Here is a 26,619-nt window from a genome sequence, read left to right as displayed (position 1 = left end):
CTGTGGAACAGAGCAGAATTGCAGTGCTTTTTCATTGTCAATTTGGGTGCACAAACAGCAGAAAGGTCAAGCCAATAACGAGCAGTGAATCTCAAAATAGGAATGCCCATGAAGCGGTGTGTGTGTGTGCGTGTGTGTTGGGGGGCGGGGGTAAATGTTTGATTTTGTTTCATTGACAAATAGGTTTAGTACCATTTTTTGCCATCACATAAGTATAATCTCACCCCAAAGACATTCCTACACTTTTGCTAAATATTGCTCATGGTGCAGTTTCAGAGCAGAACTTGACTTGTGGTACTTATACTCCCTCTGTCCCGCAGACATGGGGAGCTTTGTGGAGGCCGAGCAGAGGAAGACAGTATCACAGGGGAAGGCGGCCGTCCTCAACTCCCCGGCGGTCAGCTGTTTCCCCCAGCCGCAGGTGACGTGGTTCCGGGACGGCTACAAGATTATCCCCAGCAGCAGAGTGTAAGTAGGCGCTGGCGTTGGTGCCACCCAAGGGCGGCATCTGAGGGAGCAGCCGTGTGTTTCTGGGAGAGCAGGGCAGCCTCTCATTACCAAGGTACCGCAGAGGCTGGCACCCGACCCGTGTCCTTCTGTAAAGAGTGTAATTGCCTGCAGCGCTCAAGCGCAGACCGCGGCGGCAGACGCTAGCCATTGCCAAGGGCTCTGTATTGGTGTTGAAAGGGGCCTGATGGTCCCACAGGAAGGACTGTTCGAGCCATAGACGCACAGGAGAGTGGCAGCCTTGGCACTGCACCATGTGCTCCCCCCTCCCCGCCCAGCCAGAAAAGTGCAATTAATGCCTGTTCCCTGCAACCCTTTAATCTTGGCGTGGTGTGTTTTCACTCCCTCTGTGGAATTAGCAGCTCACCCAGACAGCAGTTGCTAACAGAAATCTGATTTTCTATCAGCCCTTCAAAGTGTCTTTAATTCCAAGAGGGACCAAATCAGAGGCTCTCTGTCTATGTCTCTATCTAGACATAATGTAATAGATTACTTTTTTTTCTCTCCCAAAAAAGTTCTCGAGTTGTCTGAAACTTGTGATACATTGAGGTTCCTTCCATATGCAAAACTGAAATAAGCCCAGAAGATTCAAATGTTTTCTGTTTTTAAATGACATCAGCTAATTAATATTAGCTATTAATATAACTAGAATAAACCAAATATGTTATTAGTTTGAGCTTGTTTAAATTAGTACAGATTTAGTAGAATGAGCAGACCACAGAAATCATAAACACAAAATTCACAGTAATCAAAAACATTAATTGACAAATGTGGAGTAAAGGGAAAAAAGTCTTTTTTAGGATGTCTGTGTATATTTTGGGATGTGTACAGAATATTTCCTCATAGATAAAGACAATTAATTAGGCTGGCACTAGTTATAATCTTTCCATATTGTTACTATTTATTTATTTAACAGTCCGGCTTTCAGTGCAGACAGTTGTCTTTCAGGAGTTATCATTTGGGTTTACTGTAGCCTCTTCAGTCATCCCATTAAAATACTCTGCATGGCAGGTACTCTCACCAATAGCAATTCGCGCAGCTTACCATTTTTTTTTATCCATTTATGCAGCAGAATAATTCCAAAGGCAATTCTGGTTAAGTATTGTACCTTGCCCAGGGGTATAACAGCAGTGCCCCCACCAAGGGAGCAGAACCATGTTCCTAAACTGTTCTGCTATCAATCCAGTTTCTTTCTGTTGGATGCAGGGGGAGAGTCCTGCGTGGCTCTTTGCTCGCTCACGCAGGCGTTGTGTAAGGGCCTAGCCCTGGTGTGTCCCAGAGCTACAAGTTCTCTGGCTGCTTGGGGGCCTCCCTGAGGTGAACCAGCCTGAGGTGCTGCAAGACTGATGCAAGAATGCAAGAGAAAGACGAAAGAGCGTCCAGCACTTTTTTAAAGATCTTTAAACATCCTCCTCCAGCAGTGTGCCAACTGGGTCCGGTGGAACAGGAGATCTAACTCATATTTTTAACTTAAAAAAAGTTAATGAGACTTAAATGTTATTTATCGTTACATATTGTTATTTATTGAGCCATCCTGTAGGTGTTCCTGATTTGTCTAAAAACTCAAACTTGGCCATGTGCCTTAGTTGCATGTCAATGTTCGTCATTAAAGTCATGCATGAAAGGACATTGCCATGATGTTGATTCTCTGGTCCTTATGAATATGATGTGCATTATTGATTGTAGAGTGTTGTACAGAATTGATACAGTACTTTGAATGACAACATGAACAGGGGTATAAATTTAAAAATGATGATATTTATATCCGCTATAAGCATAGCTTTGATGCCATAGTGGAGCGTGAAACAGCTTATGGCATCCTCACTGAACACTGAGGTTGTGAGCTACGCACTGTTATAGGTGTTCAGTCATTTACTTGCACAGTATCATTAGATGAAACCCTTTATTGTTTCAGCTACCAATTGTTTGTGAAGGAAAATAATGCCTTGGAGGCTAGAAAGTGTTGTTTCATATATAAGGCTGTGGAAAAGCTCTTGTCGGTCTTGCCCTTTGAAGTAACATATTCTTTATGTAGGCTTGTCACTGACACAGTATCTCAATAAGTAAAATCCTATGACCTGAACTGGCCTGGTGGTGTCAAACATGGTTCCCCAAGTGACGCATTGAAATGTATGTATAAATTCTTCAAAGCCTATGCAACATAATGTGTCACGTTTTGAACAAGAAGCCCTTCTCCACATTAAAATATTATCCAAAAACTGACAGTTTTAAATCTAAACCTATCTAATAAGCTATCTAAAATTTGTTTCATAAATTAATGTTGGAGCAGATGTCTTTTTTGCTGATGCACAAGAATGTCAAACAATTGTGAAATCAAGTGCATATGTGTTTGTAACAACACTGGCAGTTTGAATATCATGTTTTTGGTGCTATATCATCACTAGCTAGCTTGACATTTTTCTTGTTTCTTTTGCCTTAGCAAAGACAAAAGATTACAAGTAATGGCACCGATTTGGGTTAAAGAGTTATTATTAAGTCTCATACTAAATACCCACATGAACAGAGAACAAGCTGATTGTAAATACTGGCATACGGTTAAAGGGAGTTTTTTTGCAGCTGTGACTCTGTTTGAACTATTTGCTGTTTGTTTTGATAGCAGGAAGAGCTTTCTGTCTCCCCCTGCTAAATCAAGGCGATTAGGAGGGATTAATAAGAAAGGGAGGTAGCAAAAGGGTAGCAGTATTCAATAATGAAACATTATAACAGCTCAGTTTGGTTCTATGTATCTAGCATTACATGTTATTGTTGCATTGTTATACATGTGTTATTATGTACTATATGTATTACATATCATCATATATTACATAGTACATGTTATTGTATGATGACAGGATCCTTTAATTAGACATAGTGGCAATTTTCATTACTGTAAATATTGAGCTTGAGGTGAAAAGTTGCTATGATTAGACTTAAACAGTTCTTGTATTCCTGGAACCCAACTGGGGACCTTTAGTCGTGGAAAGCTGTAAAGCTGATAAATGTTTGCATGATTTATAATCAGGCTCATTGTTATAAAGCAGGAAGACCATTAGCAGGAGAGCACCTGCATCTGTTGTGAGATGGATGGGGCATCAGGAATCGGAATGGAATTCCTGTTACCTTGACCTCAGATGTTCCAGGACAGCTAAGAAGGAACTTTTCGGTTTGCGTGCACCGTGTTCTCAGGACACTTTCCGGAGTGACGGAAGGGCAGACTGGGAGAGATGAAAAGGGCAGGACACGGAGGTTGCTTATTACCTGAATTGGCAATCTGCTCTTATCTGGTTCTCTCTGGTCCCATCTGGTGGAGTGAGAGCACTGCCTGCTGCATAGGAGGCACAAAGTGGCCTGTTCGTCTCAGGCTTCGGGAGACAGGAAGTGGCCTGTTCGTCTCAGGCTTCGGGAGGCAGGAAGTGGCTTACCCCCCTCAACAACAGCACCGCAGACCTGGCCGGACTGATTGAGCGACGTGAGGCAACTAGATTTCTGGTCGAGGGCATTGCAGTGAAATTGGATGTGGTCTTAATTGTCCTGTGGTAGTGCAAGGTGCAGCACGATCAGCTGTGCAGGAGAAAAGGGAGCGGTATGCTGCGAGGCTTGCGTGACTCCCTCACAGTCTTAGGGCTGGAAACAGGCTCTACTTCAGAAGCGGTATTATATACCTGTTGGGAGTTGAGGAGAGCAGCGCTGGAAGACATGTCAGTTCATTTTGTGGAACGGCACAGCCCAGAATCAATAGCTGCTGGCAATAATATGGGGGCGCACAAATCAGCCTGCGTGCCTCTGATGATATACGCCTTCATTATGGTCTTGGTAGATTTCAGAATTGCCGCGGCCCTCTCCGTGCCAGACACAGGTCTCTGAGCGACTCCCCTCCCCTAAGAGCATGTCTCAGAATGTATGTTTACTGTAGAGCATGGGCGGCTATGTGCAGAATCGATTGGCCTGATACTCGGTCATTTATGGATCAGAACCACCCTGGCATTAAGCATGCAATTGTCTGAAAAAAAAATCTTGCATTGACAGAATATAAAGTGCAGCAGAGCGCACCCTCTCCACAGGTGGTTCAGTTCAGAGTCTCTCAAGCCAATGCGGGGCATGAGAGTCATACTAATTACATTGCAGGTTGGAAGTATAAGAAATACAAGTGGGTTACTTTTCTTGGAGTGGCTCTTTTAACTTCTGATTACCTATTTCAGGCAGCAGCAGTTCAGATTCCTTGTACACATATGGACTGGTGCACATCATATTGAAAGTTCTTTCTCTGCCTGTTTAAGCTGCAAGGGCTCTGATTTTCTGGATCGTCAGGACCATTCTTTAAGGGGCATGGTCTAAAACAGACACACACATAGTCAGCATGCACAGTGACACATACAGTACCAGAACCTTCGCTTGCCAGCAGAAACCTCTAAGATGGAGGACAGAAGGAACACTGCAGCTAAATATCTGATCATAGAAAATCTGCAGTTGCGCTCTTAGTAATCCTGGGTCCTTTTGCAAAAGATGATAGTGGCCTGGTTTCAGATTAATAAGTGAGGCAGTAGAGAATGATCGCTGTGACTCTGTGTGATGGTAGTTATTTTTCTCATATATCTAGACTGGCACACAATATGAAGCCATCTGCTGCAGGGAGAGCAGCCAAAATGGATTAAGGAGGCAGTGTGAGAGCAGGAGTGAGGGATCCGGACCTTTGAGGGTCACGGGCCAGCCCTCCAGGTGGGAAAACGCCGCCGTGTTCCTCTGCAGTGCGGCCTGAATTGTGGCGCCGAGCGTCCAGCTGTGCGAATGGATGATGTGTCAAGCGTGAGTGGTGGATGAGGGCCTGTGCTTCACACCAGTGCAACCCCACCCCCTTCCCCTTTCTTTCTGAGCTCCTGCCCGCTGCGTGGTAACACAGGGGCGTGACGTGAAGGGAAAACTCCAGCCTGCAGGCAGGCATGTACCTGACATTTGTCATCGGGGCCTGTTCCTCCATGTCCTGTCATATGTGAGCGAGATGGCCCCTGATTGCCTGTGATGATGTGCTTTATGAAGTTATTGATCTGATAAGGATCGGCAGACCCGAACGAGGGCCGCTCGGCACCAGCCTCTCCCTCTTGACAGCGAGGCAGGGCACAGCCTGGTCATTTCCCCTGCTGCCGCCTTATCGCGACATTGATCACGCCTTGAAAACTGCCGTGATGTGTTGCGCACACCACCTGCGCAAGATATCTAATCAGTGATCCAGTATGCACCGAAATGAAGAAAAGATATCATCCTGTTAAAATACTGTTTTAATAATGCCCACTATTCTGGATGACTTCACTCTTACGATTATAATATTGCTGATTTTAAATGAACATATTACAAAATCAACACCTAACTGCAAGTATTAAATTAACACATCTTCAGAAATTCACCAAGTGTGGGCAGTTTAGCACAGTCATATATAGATTTACGATTTTTTAATGAAATGGTTGATTTGTGGAGTTCTAGACATAGTACAATACAATAGTTTGTGTTGTCTCTGTCCTCTTTATGTCTTGAATGCTGCAGGAATAGGAATCTAACACATTACACCAAAATACATTTGAGAATGTTCTTTTTCATTTCCTAGGTCTTTACATTAGGTTTGCTTTTTTATAATACATCTACTGTCTTTGTCTACTTTCCACTGCTTCCTCACTATTCTCAAATGATGTAGCGCTAGCTTCAAGCTTCAAATCTAAATCATAATTATATCTTCACTTCTCAAACACTGTCTTTGGTTTACTTCAAATTGAAAGCTTTGTCTTCGTATTAATTGGCCGTTTATTTTGAATACAATGGCCTTTATTTGAAGAAGTCTCTGAGGTAATAGGTAAACCGCCTCATCTATAAGATTCCATAATGAATGTAAATGCCAGTAAGTCCCGAGGGAAGAAGTTGCTCAGAGTAATGTAAAAGAGAAGTTCTGAATATGAATGAGCTCAGAACAGAGGGTTTTGTCAGTGGCCATGTGCTGTTCCTCATTATGAAAGGTTATGGCCTGGTGTTGTGCAGCTGTAAATTAAGGATCTAAGAGCAAGGACTCCTTCCCCCCCATAGTTCTACTATGATGCGCTCGAGTGTTCTGTCTCCACTTTCTGTTAACACTTATTCATGTCAAGTTCAGAAGTATCAAAGTCAATTCAGTGTACACATGAAATACCACCGTAGCAATGCAACATATTGTCATTTGGGTAGAGTGCTCCTAACTTCCCATCATTTTACCGCAAGTTTGAAAGTGAATTGGTCTTTTAGGTCAAAGACATGCTGTGGGCAGTAGAGAAATTATTATTGTGATGCTGTATGATGACAGCATTTTTTCGTGGCAATCTGGATTGATTCACATGATGCATGACGTTGTCTGCAACAGAGCAGCAAGTAAGTATTTCCTCACTTTGAGAGGGTGTTTGACAAATGAAGAGAAATTATTTATGGGGTGCTGTGGTTCATTTTAGACAGGTGACAGGAAGGAAGTGGGCTGGTTTCTCACCTCTGATTTGAAGTGGCAGCGGGAGTCTAAACTTGATGAACAGATGGTGTTCCTATTGGATTTTACAATGTGTGCCAGATAGCTCTTTTATAAACCAAAGTTACATTTTCAATTGTGCTTCTCTTGCAGATGTATGCATGCTTTCTTTTTCTACTTCTTAATACATTCTCATACTTGCAAACCTGGAATGAAAAGGTAATGGTACCTGATAAATGAGTCACTCCCTACCCAAATATTTTCACTGATGATTGCCCTGTAGTTTGTGGCGGTTGAAATGATTTAACAGAATTTTTTAAACATAGAACTATTCTTGGCAGCTAGTGATATGCTAATTGAATTCCAGCAAGGAGTTTTATTGTACACCTTCTGATTAATTACCTAAAACTGATGAAGCACTCTCTTTGAATTAATAAATACTTTTTACATGGGATGAAAAAAGAGAATTTAAGAAAATATTCTGCATAGACTGAATATGTCTGGATCATCTTGTAACTGAGAGATCACTTGTGACCACTTGCTAACAATCTAAACTTGAATAAACAGATTTTTCTGATTACTACTTAAACTTGCAGATTCAAAATGCAAAATGCCTTCCCCCAGATAATTGAAATGTCCCTTTGGTCTCTTAATGTAGCATGAAATAGCTGATTGTGTGCAATGGCACCATGTCTCCCTGCATCAGAAATTACAGTCTGCAATGCTTATCAAAGTCCCCCTGCTGTTCTGCCAACGTTTGTTGTTTTTTCCTCTAAAATATACTACTGACAGTCACGATCAACTTAATTGCCATGGGCACCTCCCCCTCCAAACAGTCCCCCCAGTGTTGACACAGAAGCATTTCATTTTAAAATGAAATGAAAATGAATGTAGGACACAAAAAAAGTTTAAGATCTCTTTTCTACATATAATGGTGTTGTAAGAGTTTTTCCGGGGCTTCTTCTGTTGAACGCACATTGAATGATGACAATTTAATGTAATTTATCATTTTCAGTTCTGTGTTCTCTCTTAACTGGATGCAATAGTCATATAACACAATGCCATCTGATATTATGACCTCAGCCAAACATGTAATATTCACATCGGACAAATGGGCTTGAATGCCTAATTTGTCTATGATAACAGTTAATGTTCGTGTTTAATGAGGGCTGATTGGTTACGTACTGTCTGTCAGTCACTTCACTGCTACCGGTTAATTGTTTTTCCACTTACGAATTAATATGCAGTGCTGCTTTCTTATGTTGTTTATATACCCTCTGCAGGTTTTGTCTAATTGAACATGAACATCACATTTTTGCCAGCTGCTCCGGAGAAAATATTGGTTTGGCAGGTTTTCAGGTTGCCTATTGCTGGTCTTCCCATGTTTCACCACTGAGGCTTTTTTTTTTTTTCTGAAGTCGCTCAGATTATCAATGCTGTCTTCTTTGCAGTTGCTGAACGATAAATGGCCAGTTTTGTTAAACTGAATTCCATGAAGCTGCTCCTGTTGCTGAGCGTAATGCGGTGGGCAGCTTCGAGGGCCTCTCTGTGATGTTAATTACAGCGGCTCGTCATTAGTCAGCGGGACGGTTGTGGACCTGCTTTCCCTGTGGGCCTCCCACCACATTCGTCATCCTCTGCTCTCCCCCTTATCTTAAATAATTGAGCATTTTCACATTGTTGAGACTCCAGACAGGACTATAGTTAGCATGACGACAAGGCATTTTTCATCGCTTTTTTTCCCGGGCTGTTTTGCAACCAGACAGCTGTGGTAGTTTTCACTGGAGTGGTTTTGAAATTAAAAGCCTCCTTGGCTTGTTCCATGAGAAACCAAAGCCTTAGGAATATATTGGCGTGTGTGTACACTCACATTTCCAGATCAGTACTGTTGGGACCATTAAGTTGTCTGACGCTGTTCTAACTCCCCATTAGCAGTGCAGCAGTCTGGTACCTGTACTGCAGGTGTCAGAGGTAGTATCAGCCAAAAAAAGAGGATAAGAAGAAAACGAGGGACATACCACATTTTGGCTTTTACACTTCTGTCAGCCAAAAAACGGAGTATATGCTGTGTTACCACTCAGGATATAATGTATTTTATCTATGTAGTGCCTTTCATGGATCTCCATAGTTTTTATACTGAGGGCGGCGACTTACCTCAACCACCACAAATGTGCAGTATCCATCTGGGTAATGCCCAGCAGCCATTTGGCAGAAGAGTATTGTGCCATATTGTTGACTGCTTCTAATATTGTTGACTTCTTATGTGGCTATTTGCTTGTGTTGTACTCTGCCTCACTTGTAAGTCGCTTTGGATAAAAATGTCTGCCAAATGAATCAATGAATGAAAATGAAGAATATTTCACCACACGTCTCAATTGAATAGGTGGATTTATTTAGCTGATTAAACTGGAAAATGATTAGGAGGCCAGATTGTGTGATATCATTCCCTTTGCAATGGGGTCTTCAAAAACCACTGTAAGTCAGGATCTGACCTTTCATTTTAATGCACAGGAGTGTTGGTGTTCTACTTGTTCCATTTTTGTCCCTCCTCTTCACTTCCTCTTTGACCAGTCAGGCACCCGTAAGATTTTAGGAAGCTGTGCCTTCCACAGGACTCCAAATTAACTATATAAAGGGCCCTAATGATGAAGGGCTTTGATCACAGTGGCGGCGTGGGTGGTGAAATTGGGACGGTGTGCTCTCTTCTGCCAGGGTCTCTTGTGATGCAGGCAGTGTCTTTCAAAATCGTATTATTGAATCAAACGGGTATGTTAACTGGGTGGCAAATAGCTGCACTACTCAGCTCATAATAATGACCCCATCTTGTTGTCTCTAATCCAGCCAAAAATTGTACCACTCCAAATGACAAAATGAACAGTGTTGAGCCATTTACATGGGTGACAAGTTGACGATGTTCCTGAATGTTCCTCTTTAAAGGACTGCTGGTGAATAACATTTTATTGCAAAATGACTTTTTTAAGCAGTTCCAACAGACCAGTGTGTAACACTGCCTAGCGATTCTCTGTTTATGCAATTTTTGAATTACAGTGGCAAATATGAACCGGAGGAGGCATGAGACAGCACAGCACAGCACTTTTCCTAGGATATTTAAAGGATTAGCAATGAGTTTGAATTCAGGGGTTTTATACAAATGGACAACATTTGTCCTACCACAAGTCTTCCAGAACTGGAATGAGGTGTGATAACCTAACTGCCTATTATTTGGACAAGGATTCAGAATTCATCATTATTTCCAGAATACCTCCTGTGTCCACATAATGCAGACAGCACCTTAGTTAAAGTGAGAGATAAAATTACCCCGTTGTGTTTATCCCTTATCCCACTCTACCCTGGTTTATATTAGATCTTCACTGGCGCTGATCATGTTTTTTTGTGATGTACCCTCTGTCTGGCCCTCATTCCGTGCCGCACAGAGCTCGGCCTCGCTCCCGGGTTTGAGAGCACCAGAAGTGCGTGGGAGCCCAGGCGGCGATCCGTTTTGAAAGGGATGATCAAGGTCTTGATTTCATGTCGGACATATTGAAGCACTCGAGGCTGCTGTACTGGCTTCCTGCAAACAAGCCACCCCGCAGCCAGGCTTAAAGAACTGACTGAAAGCTTCTGCAAGGCTGGGTAATACTATGGCATGTAGAGATGAGAGAGAGAGAGAGAGAGAAAGAAAACGATCACTCCCATCAACATGAAATAATTACAGGTTTCGGTCTTTCTGTTAGTCGCCTGTTGAGAGAGTCATTTACTCATACCAAATGGAGAGTTCGATGTGCTTTCCTGTGGCATGCTGCTGTTTTCAAATAGAAGGAGGAAGGAGGAGAAAGCGAAAAGGAAGGATGAGGGGAGGAAAAAAGGTACAGAGGGAGGAAGAAGGAAGGAGAGAGGACAGGGGTAAGAGAGAAGGCAAGAGAGAGGTGGAAAGGTAGAGGAGGTAGATGCATGGATGGAGAGAAGGAAGACAGAAAAGATGGAGTTGATTCACTTGAACCAGGCACCTGCATGATGACTGATCCTCTCCACTCCCTGAAATAACAAACCAAGGAGAGAGTGCATCCCCAATGATGCAGCATCCTGTCTCACCAAGAGCGTTTTATCGGGCTAAAATTACGTTCTACAGCTTCAGCCGAGTCAGCATTAACTATTGATTGTAGCAATTAATTCTGAAATCCGTTTATCAAGCAAATGAATGAGTGAATTATGCATACTTAGAAACTCATAAATAATTCATTTTGTGCAATTACAAAGCACTTCTTAAGAAAAATATAATTAAAGGTCAATAATAATTGAACAAAACACTGTCAGCTTTTACCAAAATGAATAGCAAATGCATTGTCCAAACACTCTAATGATGATAGTACTCATCTCAACATAAATAACCTCTAGTCACTGAAATCAGAACATTGATGCATCCCATTATAAACGAATATCCATTTGTGAGCTGATGAAATTTCAATTTCTGTTTTAAAAAAGAATGAACACTAAAACAATTACTACATGCTCATGAATTCACGTAATGCGTAATTACTGTTAAATCATCTCATTCATTCCATTGACTTGAAGTAAGTAATGCCACTGTATTAATTGACTGAAAATGTTGTAATTTCTATATTCTTTCCCTATCTCCTCAACTATAGAATCAGTCTGATTGAGGACAAATAATGCAAGGCTCTACACAGCCTTTCCAAGGTTTTTAAAATGAATGGTTGAGATTACATTATTACGTGTGCTGTAGACCTTTAAGAACTGCAGTGAAGCGTAGCTTTTGGTAAGCTCCCTTTCGCATTAATGCCACTCTTCACAAAGCAACCGCCGGTTGGAGCCATAACCGCAAATAGTACATTTTGTAATTGAATTTTGGTGACTGCTTCAGAGGGTGTAGCGACATGAAAGTTATTTTGTATTCTAGTGCCCTTGCGCAGCATAGATAAGCCAATGCCCCAGGGCTCATTTTGGTCTGAGACATAGATGGCTGTTTGCTGCATATTATGAGACAGGTTGGAGAAGATGGCTGCAGGTCAGTTAGGCTAGCCTCAGCATTCTGTGAACAGCCCCTCTGTCTATGAATTCCCTTCATTTTGCAGTCATTGCATTCATCTCTCTTGCTGAAATATTGCATTAATGTCATTGTCCCCTAATTAATAAATTTGCAGGTCCAGTTGTTCTTGATTTCAAGTTAGAGGGGCTAATCAAAGTTTAATGTAGGTCAGACGTACATAGCATTTGTACTACAGCTGCGGGTTGAATTGTAAGACATTGAGCACAACTCTCCTGTCTTTGTTGGGCAAAGGTGCCAGGTTCCCTCAGCTTTCTGAAGCTGAAGGCTTCAGATAGGAGACATAGTACTGGTGCAGATAGACCAACTCTAATATTATTGCACTGCATTAAAACATTTCTAGTAAGTGTTCTGCCAGCTCCCTGTTGATTCCTTGTTTTTTTTCATCCAGTCCTCCTTGCCTCTCTCTTGGGCCAGTAGAACATTTGGTAGTGTCCTGATTTGCACATCCACTTTTTTGCCTATCTCCCAGAAGGCCTATCTGAAAGATATGCTCTCAATTCCCGTAGGTTGTGTGCATGAGTCTGTGTGTGCACATACCTGCGTGTGTGTGTGTGTGTGTGTGCGCATACCTCCATGTGTGCATGCACAGTACTAGTCAAATGTTTGGACACAACTTTCATTCTTTTTTTCCACATTTTATAATAATAGTAAAGACATCAAAACTATGAAACAACACAAATTTGAATATTGCCAAAAATGTATTAAACAAATCAAAACTTATGTTTTAGATTCTTCTAAGAATCCAAAAAATATTTTTTAAAATATTTTTTGAAAGAAATTCATAAATAGGCATCACCTTCAATATTTATATTTGTCTAATAAAATTAAGCATTTAAGAATGTCTTGAGATCAAAATGTCTTTGAATGCATGTTTTCCATTATCTTAATCAGGTGTGTCCAAACCTTTGACTGATACTGTATGTGTTGTGTGTGTGTGTGTGTGTGTGTGTGTGTGTGTGTGTGTGTGCCTTCATTCATGTGTGTGAGTGTAAAACAATTTTAACATGGTGCACTGTAACAGGCAGCAATGTAGTACTGTATATTGTGCAGTAGTGTGTGGTAGCTTGTTTTTGTTTTCAATGGAAAGAAAGATTATATGGTCCCAAAAAGTCATCCAATTATACATATAATATATCATAAAAGACTATAAACAAGGATTATAATTTAGAGAAGTGTTTTTTTCCAAGAGGATTTAGAGAAAATTGTACAGTGACAAAGACATAATCATAATTTGTCTCAGTCATACCAAATTTAAGATTCCACCATGTGAAGCCAGGGAAATGGCTTTTGAGAGTTTTTTCAAGTCAGAGCAGAGGAACCAGTTTTTCTGCCTGAAAATTTAAATCAAAGCTTTTCAATTAGAGAGCAGATCACAGTGACATCATCACTGTGTACACAAGCATCAGTGGAGTAAACAGTTGTAATAGCATAATCAAGTCAACCATTGACAGAGTTAGATAAAATAAGTCTCCGGGGCCTCGTTTCCCAAAAGAATCTTGAAGTTGATCATTAAAACCTTCTTGAGAAGCGTCTTTCATTTACAGAGTAATCATAGAAATCCAAGTGCATCATTAGAAAATAAATCCTCCTTACTATTTCACATAGTATGTGCAGGAACCATCATCATTGAATAAGCCTGTATTTATGAAGGGCAAACTTAGGTGTCTGTGACAGGTGACAGGAGAGAGAGAGAGAGAGAGAGAGAGAAAGAGAGAGAGAGATGTGCTACATTGAGGAAGCTCTTTGTTTATTCTAACCCCCGTTATTTTATTTATTTTTTATTATTACTATTTTTTCCATTGGAGGATTAGGACCAGCAGTGTGCCGTAGTGGTAGGGAGCAGCACTCATAATGCAAAGGTTACCTGTTTGATTCCCAGGTGGGCCACTGCTATCAATATCAAATTGTCCAAATAGCTAATGTGTAAAAACTGTAAAATAAGTTTCTCTCAATAACAGCATCTACTAAGAAAAAACACATTATAATGACTGAGCTTGTTTATGGTATCAGGCAAGCACAGTAGCCATCACAGTCAGTGACTGTTCCTCTTGCTTGGATAACATCTCCCAATACCTACTATCATGGTCATAGGTTAATATACACTGTGAGGGGACTCCTGTTATGTAGGGGTTTGAAATGTCACTGCGTAGAAAACCCATTTTATGGATCTCATAATGGAGATGATTTGCATTCACAAGTGTAATATGTAAAATTGCATGGCTGTAAATTCCCCAGCTAATTGCCAGTGAAGCTCATAGGCCTCTGCTGTGTGTGCAGCTTGGTTATCACGAATATTACAGATATTGAATGCCAAGAGACCACCAGATAAAGAGACAGACTCAAAAACAATCTCAGTCTTTTTTTGTTGTTGTTAATATACGGTATATGGTATACACATGGATAAGAATAACTTTCCATGGAGAGTAAGTAACTATAGGTCTAATTCTGGAAGGGGTTCACTGAATATGCACTGTCCCAGGAATACTGGAGTTGTAGAGGTGTACGTCTGCGATTCCCACTATGGCTCATATGTGCCTCAGGCTGTTCTTTTGTGTTATATGTGAAACGCAGCAGTGACGCCTAGGTAAATGCAAAAAAAAAGAAAAAAAAAATGCCTGTGATTCGAGCGCAGCTAAATTTGGAGTGATTTATTCCAAGGTGGCAGGTTTGGAAGATCCAATTAATCAGTCAGATGATTTCAACTGCAGCAGAAACCACAGGTTTGTTGTTGCACTTGAGGGAGTTGGGTTTTGGAACATGAGCATAGCTGTGTTGCAGCTGTTTAAGTCATGTACACTTTTGGCAAAGTGGGGCAGTACGCTACTTTTTTTGACAGTGGAAAAGTTTCGAGATCTCTCTGTTCTCGGAATGTTACAGTGTTTCGATTGAAGGACTTTGTCTGACTTATTTTTGAGTTGAATTCAATTGAAAATGTTAAATTGCTGCTCATCATCATTCATGGAAATATGAAATATTAATTGTCCAGGGCTTGATTCATCTGCATTGTAAATTCGTTAGAAATGTGGTACATGAAATAAATATGACACTTTTCTTTTGTCCTGATCTGACTTTGCAATATCCATCCATCCATCCATCCATCCATCCATCCAAAGAGTACTCTGTTGTTTCATCCTCTCTTGCTGTCTTTGTATGTATGCATATGTAAACAGCTAAAGAACCTACGCTCCACTGAACAAGTTTAAATAAACAATGAAATATACATAGTTATTCAATTAAACCCAGCTCACCCTGTTAAGCTCTGTTAAATTATATAGGATATATTGAGAATTCATTCATCAAACGGTCAGTGAAATCAGATCCATTAATCGTCTCAAATGACCTTATCCCCATCCCTGCATATTGAATCAAAAGAGGGTGGGTCTATCTGAGCCTCTGAACAGACAGTTCCATCACTTCTGTGTACTCACACCGGCCCCAGAGTTGCCCTTTTCTTCTCTTGAGGGATCATTAAACACCTGGGCGAGCGGATCAATACCACCTGATACAACCCAGGCACCGTCTTCAACATGGAGCGCGAGAGAGGGCAGAGTCTCTGTCATCCTGATAGGCCGCAGAACAGCTCTGATTCCCCTCGGCCAAAGTCTGCTGCTCTCTGATGCTCTCTGTCCTTCTGTTAGACAACAACAAAAAAAAGTAAAAGGAGCCTGAAGAGGAAGCATGAGAAGAGCAGCGGGGCCTCGTTGAGTTAATTACACCTATTACACAATTCATTCAGTTCCACGTTTTATGCACTTAATTAAAGACACCGACAATTACCACTAATTACCGCTAATAAGTCTAAAGATCCATTGTTCGGGTACTGAAGTTCTCCTGGGGGTGGATGGTAGACTTTGGAAATCAGCATGGCTGCGCTAAAGAATGGCAGTCACTGATATGAAAGACTTAGAAACAAATCCTCAATTATACTGCCACTGCTTGAATGGTAGTACTATATGTCTGAACGTCATTTCTGCAAAGGGCTGAATACTGTTTACTTGAGACAGGCTTTTACTATAGAAATGGTGTTTGCTAGTCTCTCACTGTTAGATGTTGTAATATGAAGATTAGGAGTGAAAATTGCCAAACCACCATTGATGGAAAACTTGTTATGGTTTATTTGGTTATGGCTGCATTTTCTGTTAATTGCCAAAATGTGATTTACAGCTGTATGCCGTTTTCCCCGAGTTTGTTTACTTTCATTGCTGAATGTGTTTTTTTTCCCACAAATCTGGGAGTGAAAGGTAAGCTCTCAAAGTTAAATGTTGAAAGTTAAATCAGTGTAAATAAACACTGGTACCCTGCGGCCCAGCTTTTGGAGCGTCCTCCTGTTTTTCCAAACCCCCGGCGCTGCCGTGCAACTCCGCCGTCAGCTGTTTCAGCAGCCGCCTGTTTCCTGCATATCTTGGCATTTATTTACCATTACATCAGGTGCTGGAGTCCTGCCCTGTTGACCAGGCTGTCATGGGCGCAAAGTGGCCAGAGGATGCCTGCACTCGGGAGAGACAGGTCACCATTTCCCTGACGTCAGTCCATTTTTCAGAGCCCTCCGGTCATAGATACTGCTGCGTCCAGATCCTGCAGAGAGCCTTTTATCCAGCCACAATGACAGTCATAATCCACATACTTATCTAGTCAATAGAATTCCTGTAAGCACCGGTGTCACGCGGAGAGGTATTGACAGATAGCTTTGCTGTTGAGATTGAGGGTTAGCTGTATTTATCCATCAACCTGATTCAGAAAATCTGGGTTTTGGGACCTTCTCCTTTGCACAAGGGATTGCTTGTATGGGTTTATTTAAAAAGAAGTTTGAAAGAGTCCTTTGGAAATCCTGTGTGGTGCTTTTTTGGCCAATTGATGGTCTCTTGTGAAAATGACTTCTAATGGAAACAGTTAGGAAATGAGGGCAATGAATTTCATAAATGTCAGTCATTACAACAGTAATGATCACATAAGTGTAGTCTGTTTACTTTAGGGGCATTTATTAAGTTATTAGTAATGTTTTTGATGTTTTGTACAAAATGGAGCATTCTTTTGTATCCACCACCACTATAGCCAAGTGTAGCCCATGTTAAGATTTTCAAATGATCAAAACATGGTTCAAACAAGCTATTTTCATCTGTTTAATATCTGTTGTGTGGTCGAGTAATGAGTAAGAATTTGAAAGTAAGAATTTGATGACTTTGTGAAGGGAGCAGTTGGAAGCAAACTTCAGCAGTTTGGCTCCTCCAGAAAACCATTTAAAATGCTGTGAATATAATGTGGGAAAAAAATTATCTTTTGGTCAGATTTTTTCAGTAAAATTTAGTGACAAGTGGGACCTCCAAGAGGTCCATAAATGTTATCACTGTCTAATATTGTTGTTGCAGTGTTGCACTAACTAATATTTTATAGGTAACACCTACTCCCAAATACAAAGTACCACCGTGGAGGTCAGTGAGTTCCACAGCTGATAGCATAAATAAATGTAGATGAATGCACTCACAGTGGTAATGTGATGTGAAATGGAAAAAGCTTGAAGATTGCTTTAGCTCAAACAGCCAAAAAAAAAACCTGTATTATGCGTGAACCTTAAATTATAACACTTTGGAGATGATGGATTCTACAGTAAAGCTAGTGATTACTCCGTGGTTGCAAGGAGGTATGGAGGAAGAACAGCCTGCTATTTGTGGTGACGTGGGTCGCACAGAAATAACCAAAGCTGTGAAACGTCGCCTTTTGGCATGTGCTGGGGAGCTCTTGGATGGAGAACTTCAGCTTTCATCTTTTCCTCCTCACTGGTTTTCCTGTAAAACGACAGACAATCATCGAAAAAAATAGCTGGCTTTTCATTGATTAGTGTAAACCAAGGAGTGAATTACGGCGAGGAACTGTGTGTGGTCGACGTTATTAAATGGAATGTGGTAAAAGTCATTCTTAGGCATGCTTTCGCTTGCTTTAGTGCTACGGCTTTCCTTACCGCATGTGCTTTATAATGACTCTGAAGAAGATGGTCAGGAAACATGTAGGCTAAAGAGAGCATAAAAGTGATTGAATATTCCCCTGAGGAACGTAGGAGATGGAGCTCTTTAAAAACCGTGAATATGGCCTTTCCAGCACTCGGGTAATACATTTTATTCTCTCGTGCCTTATAATGAAATATTGCGTACACTTAAAGTCGTGGCTGTGTGCGGGCTTGTGAGCACATTCAGACCGGTTCCAGTTTTGTGCTGACTCCATCCATACAGAGGAAGCTGCAGTCAGCTGGGTGCACCAGGCCACTGTTCAATTTAACCACAACTCTCAGTAAGGGATTGAAGCAAGCATTGTTGTCTTTTCTGTTCGTTTTTCTTCCACGCTACTGATTTTCTCAATATTGATTTCAGCGACCGCCAAACTCACAAGCTGTCATGTAGGTATTGAAAAAATTAGCAATCGCTTGAATTTTGCAACTCAACATGAAAGTAGGAGCACTTTGTGTTTGGGTTAAACAGAGGTCTTGGCTTACTGTATGCGGCTGGGAGACATTTATTTATTTGGTGTAACAAATAAACCTGTCTGCAGTGGCAGAGGGAAGGTGGGGAACTTTTGAAATTCAAATTAAGCTACATAAAAATAGATTAACATGGAAATGAACAAGCAGTTTTCTCTGAGGCCTCCCTGCCCCCCAAAGACCAATCATCAGTTAATCCACTACATGCATTCGCCTTTACTACCGCTATTAATCAACTGCACCATGGCTCCCAGTAGTTATTAGGCAATGCTGATTGGTTTGTGTGTTTGTCTTATTTTTATGGACCCTGATGCACACGTACCTTGTCTTGCCCTGTTCTCCCCACAAGAGAAGCAATGTCAATCAGGCAGTATTTCCTGTTTTTTTTTTTCCATTTTTTAAAATTATCATTAAAAGCCGTAAATAAATGGGTGCGGTAATGTGGTATGATTAGGACTGATGACAGCCATAAATTGCGGCATATTTTGCCATCACTCAACAGCCGAGGGTAAGAAAAGAGACGGGTTGTTCTCTCTTCTATTTCATGTGAAGGAATTTGTAAACATGCAGTTGTTTGATTACAGTTTCTGCAGAATCTTGTCACATTTTTTCCTGCCGCTCTTGTAGTATGATAATTATTAGCTGTCATAACACGTACACACCTCTGCATGACATACAGTAGAAACTACTGACTGAAAAAAAGTTTAGTCACCATTACAGTGGTAATGTATTGACGTAAATGTCATTTTTATTGCACCAAGTAGTTGCAGTAGTTAACCGTTCCTTTATGATGTGTATGTCAGCTGCGCATGGGCTTAATTTAACACATAATTCCTCTGGCAGCTTTTTTGTTGTCGCTTATATTGTCAATGCTGTTTGAAACTCTCACTCACCAACCCAACACATTATGAAATGTCAGAATCTCATTATTCCTCCACTCAGCCTTGTGTGTGCGCTATGTCTTGACAGAAACATAATTTGAAATGTGTTGTAAATGTAAATTTGAGAGATCATTACATTGTTATGTAGCTAAGACAAGTTCAGTGCTGTGATGTAGAAAGTACCTCTCTCTGCAAGTGGTATCGCTTGTATGTTGATTCAAGGATTTTTATGAACTGCTTGAAACAAACCAATATTAACAACTCTGAATGTGAGAAGGTATTGTGTTGTTATATCCTGTGGTGCTGTGTAGCTGAGAAAGTTGCAGTCAGTATTCCAGCTTTTTCTTATCTTTGGTAATGTTGTCAGTTTGGGAATATTTTAGCATCTCCCTGCTATTACAGGCACTGTACAATGTTATAGATTCAGGAATGTTTTAGCATCTCTCTGCAATCACCCAGAATGTTGTCAGATTTCCCATAAGTTGTGCTATTTTTCAATAGATGCTTTTGTTAATGTTTAAGAGCTGGGTTTTACCTTAGAACGACAAATTTACACCTTAATAGAATGGTTATGTAAAGGCTTACACCGTTTCTCTCAAAATCATAACTTCTAAGTGACAAAAAATCTGGTAGAAAGAGCCTCCAAATCCTTTTTTTTTTCTGGTATTTGCAATGGAGAGAAAATGGCGTGGAGCCCTTCCTGTAGTATTTCTGTCATAACAGTAGGTTTCAGAAATGGCAACTGCAAAGGAATGTCCCTTTGGACACAAGTCCTGTTTTACCGTACATTAATGTAGTGGAATGAATGTCTGGAAAAAGGTCAAGAATGTGGAAATATCGTATAAAATTGAAATAATTCTCTTTCTTTGTCTGCATCAGGATTGTGGTACTTGGAGTCTTCCGCTGACACTTGTCAGTCACAGTGGCTTTTCTGGAACCCACTGAGAGTGCTGCTGCTTTCTGCCCCGAGATGGGGGACATACATGAGATATCTCTGAATCTGGTCTCACAGGTGACAGTGACAGGAGTGTGGAGCTCAGTGGGGAGTGATGGGGGGGGGGCAGTGCGTTGTGGTGCTGGGACACATGTGACAAAAGCACTGCGGCCTCGGCTTCAGTCTTCAGCAGGCTGTCTTTCTGGCACCTTGTGCATTAATTTGCAACGGTGGCGGTCTGCCACTATGAAGGTGAAGTAAGCACTTGAAAGGAATAATCATTACCTCATCTTGATAATTCAGACCTTTTTGTGCTGGTGTGAAAATTTAGCAACGACAAATGAGATGAAGGCGGATCTGGCTCTTCTGTCCTATGTATATCTGAACTGTTTCTTTGAGTATGAAGGTTTCTTTGCTAGGAGGTAAACTTCAAGAAGGATGTACAGCAGTCAGTATGGTGAGGTCTGGTCATCAGTTGTGCTTACAGTTCAGTAGCAAAGTTCAGTAGCAAACCTAATTATAGGTTTAAATAGGTGTTTACTCACAATCAAGCATTTCAGGAAAGTGATGTAAACATACAGATTCATTTTGAATTTGAAAGAAATGTAAACATACAGATTCATTTTGAATTTCTCAGGTTGTCCCAGTGTCATGATCATAGTTTGGGTTGATTCTATTTCAGTTTAGTCCAAGTCAGTAAATGAATTAAAATTCAGTTCATTAATTTAAAAATCACCTTAGAAAATAGTGGACAATTTTCAGTACAATAATTGAATTTCAGTTCATTCCCTGAATTGACTGAATTGAAATGGAATTGACTCCAACTCCAGTCACTACCCTCATCTAAAGTTGCCCTGCAGTTTAAGTGCAAACCAGAAATGTCATTTTAAGTTGTTCGTTTTAATGGATATCCAAATTAAATGCACATGGACTGTCTCAGAGGGAAAGAACTGTTGCTGTCATTTCTCAGTTTTTACTTCCTCTGATGTCTGAATGTTATATATCCAATATCCAGCAAATCAAGTGGATCCTTGAATGTAGACTCTCTGTGAGTGTTTTTACAATCTCAGTATGAGCCATCAAAACATGCTCAGGTGGTTGTCATGGACCAAAGAAGCCATTTTTTATGGGGATTTGCTGTTTGGTAAAATTTAAGTTGAAATGGACAGTGATCCCTTGTGATTCTTCTCTCTGCCTTCAGTCCCAGCATGCATTGTGACATTATTCAATACAGATACAGAGATAGAGATTTCTCAATGTATTTTGGGAGTTGAATGAGACTTCAGCTGCCGTGGAATTGTTTTTGGAACAACAAATTAACTTGTTTTGTTGTATTGCAAACTATGTGCTCTTTGGTGTTGGTTTCTATTATAGTGAAGGTGAGATACAACACTATACAATTTTGTTTGAATTATACTTGCATCTTGAAGATGAAATCCTGGTCCATGCCAGATTACCCCAGTCCTACTGCTGAGGGATATGAAAAAGAATTAGGATGATTTCAACTGATGTATTGATAAAATTGTTTGAATTTGTTTTTGCTGTAAAGGTTGTGGGTTCAGCACAGCAGTGTGGCATAATGGTAAGGAAAGAGAGCTCATAAAGTTTCAGTACCCAAGTGGGGCACTGCTGTTAGACTCTCAAGCAAGGTACTTAACCCAGATTGCCTCACTAAGTACCCTGCTTTGTCAATGGATAGAAATTATGTAAGTGTGTAAGTCAGTCTGGACCGTCTGCCTAGCAAATGTAATTTAATGTGCCATCTAATATATATTTTTGCTGATACTGTGTCTTTGATAATTACTAGTAATGGATGATAACTTCAAAATACAGTGGTGTTTTCTAGAGTGACAGGACCGCATTTCATTGCTTCATAAACTGTGGTGAAAGATTAGATCTGGACATGCAGGGCATCTCTCCTTATTGCTTATCCATAGACATGGCTTCAGAGGAACATAATAACAGCACCTAAGTCATCAATATACTGATTCTGTATGCTCTAGATGTAGTGTGAGGTAGTTATTAAGGCTTTTCATTTTGCTATTTAATGGGAGTGGGAAAAAAGTGAACTCACTGCTGAGGAATTAGTTTTCTGCTCCTCGTCCACAGTTTTGCCGAGCAGATATTTTACAATACTGTAAGCTCCCCCCCCTCCCCCCACCCCTTTTAGGGCTAGCAGAAGGTAAATCAGAAGGTTAAATTATTATGAAGCAAATCATTTTAATCAGGGCCTGGAAGTGTTCCATAATTAATTGCACAGAAAGTCTTTGAAATGTCAGATAGCGCCCGCCTCGTGCCACTCAGCAGATGGGAGAGTAGTACCCAGCCCTCAAAGCGAATGCCAGGTTACTGAGGGAGCAATAAAAAGCGACCCGGTCTTCAAACCCGTTGCCTGGCAACCTGACAAATCTTGTCAATGAAAACAATGTGTGTTTGGAAGCTCCAAGAAGATGAAGTTGAGACAAAGTACGGCGTGACAAGGGGGCACCTGTTTCATTGTGAGCAGGGAGGGGAGGGTGTGCTGGAATAATGTGGGAATTAGTAGCGTGACTTGTATGTTCGAGTTTCAAGGTTTTTTTTTTTTTGTTGGGTCACCTCGTCTTTCCTTCGATTGCCTCACATGTGAGGATGCATCCAGAATTCTGCTGTATGTTGAGTTTTACTCTTTTTTTTTTCATGGAGGCTGTCGCCCCTGTCCGTTTGCACCCTTTGTGCTGGACTAATGTCCTCCTGCCACAGCTTGGCCCCGTCCCTAACAGCATCTGTCAGAGGACTGTGACTGTCTGTTAGGGGGCTAAAGTGGGTATCCCTGGCATTCCCAGTGTGAGAAATGCCTCTCCTCTGTTGTCATGGTAATGATGAGTTTTTTCCCACTAGAGTTATTTTGTACCGTTGAAAATGCTGTATTGTGGTTAGGGAGGTCAGTTAGCAATGAGGAGGTTTAAGGGTTGAATGCTGGGTGAGGCACTGCTGTACTTATCCTTATTGTGAAATTATACATCTAGTTGTACAAATGGTTAACATTTGAAGTATGAACTTAGGTGCCTTGGATAAGGGTGTGTGTTAGGCCAGTATAGTAATGCTTAGAGGAGGCTCAGAGGAAACCTGATTTCCCCTCCAGAACAGAGGGCCTTGAAATAGCAACTGTTTTTTCAACAGCCCTAGAAGTTCAGATCCAGAATCTTCAAACAGAATTCTGCTTATTGACTGCTGCTACTCACAAACACACACACACACACACACACACACACAACCTATGCATTTCAGGTGACTATCTCTCCTGATAACAGACAGCACTGTCCACCACCTTCCACACAACAAAGACCTTTGACTCGCTTTGTTCTGTTGTCACGTTGACTGTACAAGGGCTGGTGTACAGTCCCTGCATCTCCCACCTGACCTTCTCAGTGACAAGTGCGACGTAACAGGTTCAACATACCAATCAGTAGAGAGGTACTGGAACTCCAATCTTTGATACACAATCAGTCAGGACATCACTATATAATTCCAGACTTGTTCAGTTCATTTTCTGTCTCAGTTACATGCTATCGAATGGGTACAGTGTTACGTGTGTGAGGAACGTTTGTACTTTTGTCCGTCATGTAATGTCATAAAGGTTCAACAGAAGGACTTTGTATATATTGTACAAGAGGCAGCAAGGTTTCAGAAGAGTGGGGTCCTGATGGACGGCTTCTCACCCCCCAAGTTTAAATTGCACTAATGGAAGCGTTGAAAACATGCAAAGTGAGACAGTGCCACATATCAAGTGGGCATTGGTAGCTCCTCATGGGCTACAGTAGATATCCCCTCTGCTGGTTAAAAATTTTAAAAAGTTACTGTTTCCCAACTTCTCAATCTCTCAAAACGCAGCTCTGCACCTCATTCACTTTAATGTGATGAACAGGGCATAGGCAACTCCACCATAAAATGAAAAATAAAATTGTAGTCTAGTCTGAAATGCATGCAATACAAATGCTACCAGGGCTTGCGTATGCATATGTTTTGAAAATGCACAAGGGTATCCAGATTTTGGTGTTATGTATCTGAGATTCTTCGACATTCAAAGAGTTTTACAGATTCAAAGATTCTTAGCTTCTACCTATGGATCTCAGTGTGTCCTTTTCCAACGATGATACTTGACACTTTCTTACTTTACACCAGAAGAAAATTATATTAGGGGAGGGGGGGGGGGGGGGGGGGGGGGGGGGGGGTAGAGAGGAAAGATTTGCTGAGGTGATCCAGAAATACAATCTTGGATCACCCCAGCAAGTCTTCCCCCACATTGCCTAGATTGATCACTCAGTGTCTGTTATCAATAATGCATACTGTTAAAGCTTGAGACAACATTTTCCAAGCATTATCCTCTACACCAACCCTATGTGCTGTAGCATACATTGTTGTGTTAGAGTGGAAGCTATTCTGAATGTATTAATTACACATTACTCCACCCGCTTTTGTTGCAAGCTCTGGCAGTTTGCAGAGAGTTTCATTGTTTTGTGTTTTTGATAAACCTGCTATTGTATTTTGCACATTTTTTAATAAAAATTGGTCACAAAAAAAGAGAGGAGTCCTGTGATAGAGTGATACTCCTGTTATATAGTAATTGTGGTCAGATGCAGGGAAGCCGTGCTCCCTGCCTCTTACCTCGACAGCTCCCCAAACGAAACCAGCTGTGAACCTACGGACCGAACCTGGCTCTAACTGAATTATTAATAACAAAGGTACTTTTCTGCACAATGGGCACCCGAAGTAACAACGGAGGGAGAATCAGTAGTTGCACATTACTGAATGGAATCATTTACAAGTCCTGCTACTGTACTTCACATTTGTTCTGTTTGAATTATTATAATACTGACCGGGGGACATTTCCATCTTTTGTGTTTCTGTACAGATATAATCATCGCTGTTTTTTGGGACAAAGTTGGATAATATGTTAAAAAGAGAAATGATATCTTTCAGAAAAAAAAAAAACATTTTTAAGTACACATGGAAAGGTGAAAGTGCATAGGAGGTTCTGAAACCTGCTATCCTAACAGCCTGTGAAGAGAGTCTGTGTAAAAAGGCATCTAATGTAGTATGATTCTTTGAGAAAATAACTCTCGAGGCAAGTTGAGTGTTGCATTGAGCCACGTAAAAGCCATTGACCTGTTGCATGGTTGGGATGACAAATTAAAAACAGCTGCTTGGATGCCATCTGAAGGCAGCCTGGGGGATGAGTGTCATCAGTTCAGTCCCAGAGCACAGGTGTAGGGCCACACCCCCATGCACCTCAACTTGACCCCAACTTCTCTGACCTTCTGTTCACTTTCTCTATCTGGACAATGAGAGTGCTTCCATACATGCTCAGTGCTGGTATTGTCCTAAATCTGTTTAGGTGTGGCTGTGCTAAATTTATTTTCCGTCACCAGTCTTCTGAGGATCGAACCGCTCTAAACTTGTTTCTGTGTGGGCCCACGTCTGTTCCAGATGTCTGTTGTATGCTTTTGAGCTTCTGAAGAGAAAAGGAACCCAAAGCCCACCAGTGAGAAGCGGTGTCTGTTTATCTTTAGTCCTAGGCTTCTTTCTCAGGCCTTTCCAGTGACGCGTTTTGAAACTCCCACCCTGAAGCTACACGCTGCAGCAACTTGAAAAAAAAAAAAGTTAACCGCCACAGTGAGCGAGGCCTGTTTATTTGCTTGTGCGGGGGTGGAATAAATCCATGTGCATTAAAAGTTGCTTTCTCAGGCTTAGCTCGGATCCAGAGGTGTGCGGTCATGCAAGTCACGGTGCAAAGAGATTAGAGGAGGTGCCGAGAAGCACGCTGTCGATGCATCCCGGCTCAGTCTGGGGCAGTCATCTAGAGTTTACCATCCTGCATTGTATGACAGCAGGAATCTACAGCAGAGCGTGCATGCATGCACAGAGCTTCGGAAAGAGCTGTAATATGGCAAGAACTCTGAGCTAAGGTCCCAGATCACTCTCCTCCAATTAGCTCAGTGGCCTTAACGCTACTGACATTTAACAGTTTCAGCGGTCCAATTAGAGTTATCTGTGCTACTCTGTGGTGGAATTTAGTGCCTTTGAGTTCCTGTCAAATGGATGTGGTGCTACATTATCAATCAAAGCGCAGAGGAGCAATATTGCGGCGCTGATGTCATATAACATTATATAGCACTGCCTCAGGATACCTGTTTTGGTCTAAATGAATTTGCACTGAGTCAGATATTGAAAACATTTTATGCCTTGCTTATTTTAGCACGGCAATGTTTATATGAACTCAGCACTATAAAGAAGCCTGATAGATTATTT

At 41.2% G+C, this 26,619-nt stretch overlaps 1 protein-coding gene across 1 annotated transcript in view; it reads left to right on the top strand.

Moving 5' to 3' along the window:
- The window catches only part of sdk1a (sidekick cell adhesion molecule 1a), a 251,719-nt gene that overhangs the window by 107,912 nt on the left and 117,188 nt on the right, over positions 1-26,619 (top strand). Inside the window, exon 4 of the mRNA XM_036552383.1 lies at positions 321-468. Within this exon, the coding sequence (XP_036408276.1) occupies positions 321-468 (148 nt within the window). The remainder of the gene's footprint in view (positions 1-320; positions 469-26,619) is intronic.

This window comes from Megalops cyprinoides, chromosome 19, assembly GCF_013368585.1.
Source record: "Megalops cyprinoides isolate fMegCyp1 chromosome 19, fMegCyp1.pri, whole genome shotgun sequence".
Lineage (NCBI taxonomy): Eukaryota > Metazoa > Chordata > Actinopteri > Elopiformes > Megalopidae > Megalops > Megalops cyprinoides.
This window is presented reverse-complemented; position numbering and strand designations above follow the sequence as displayed.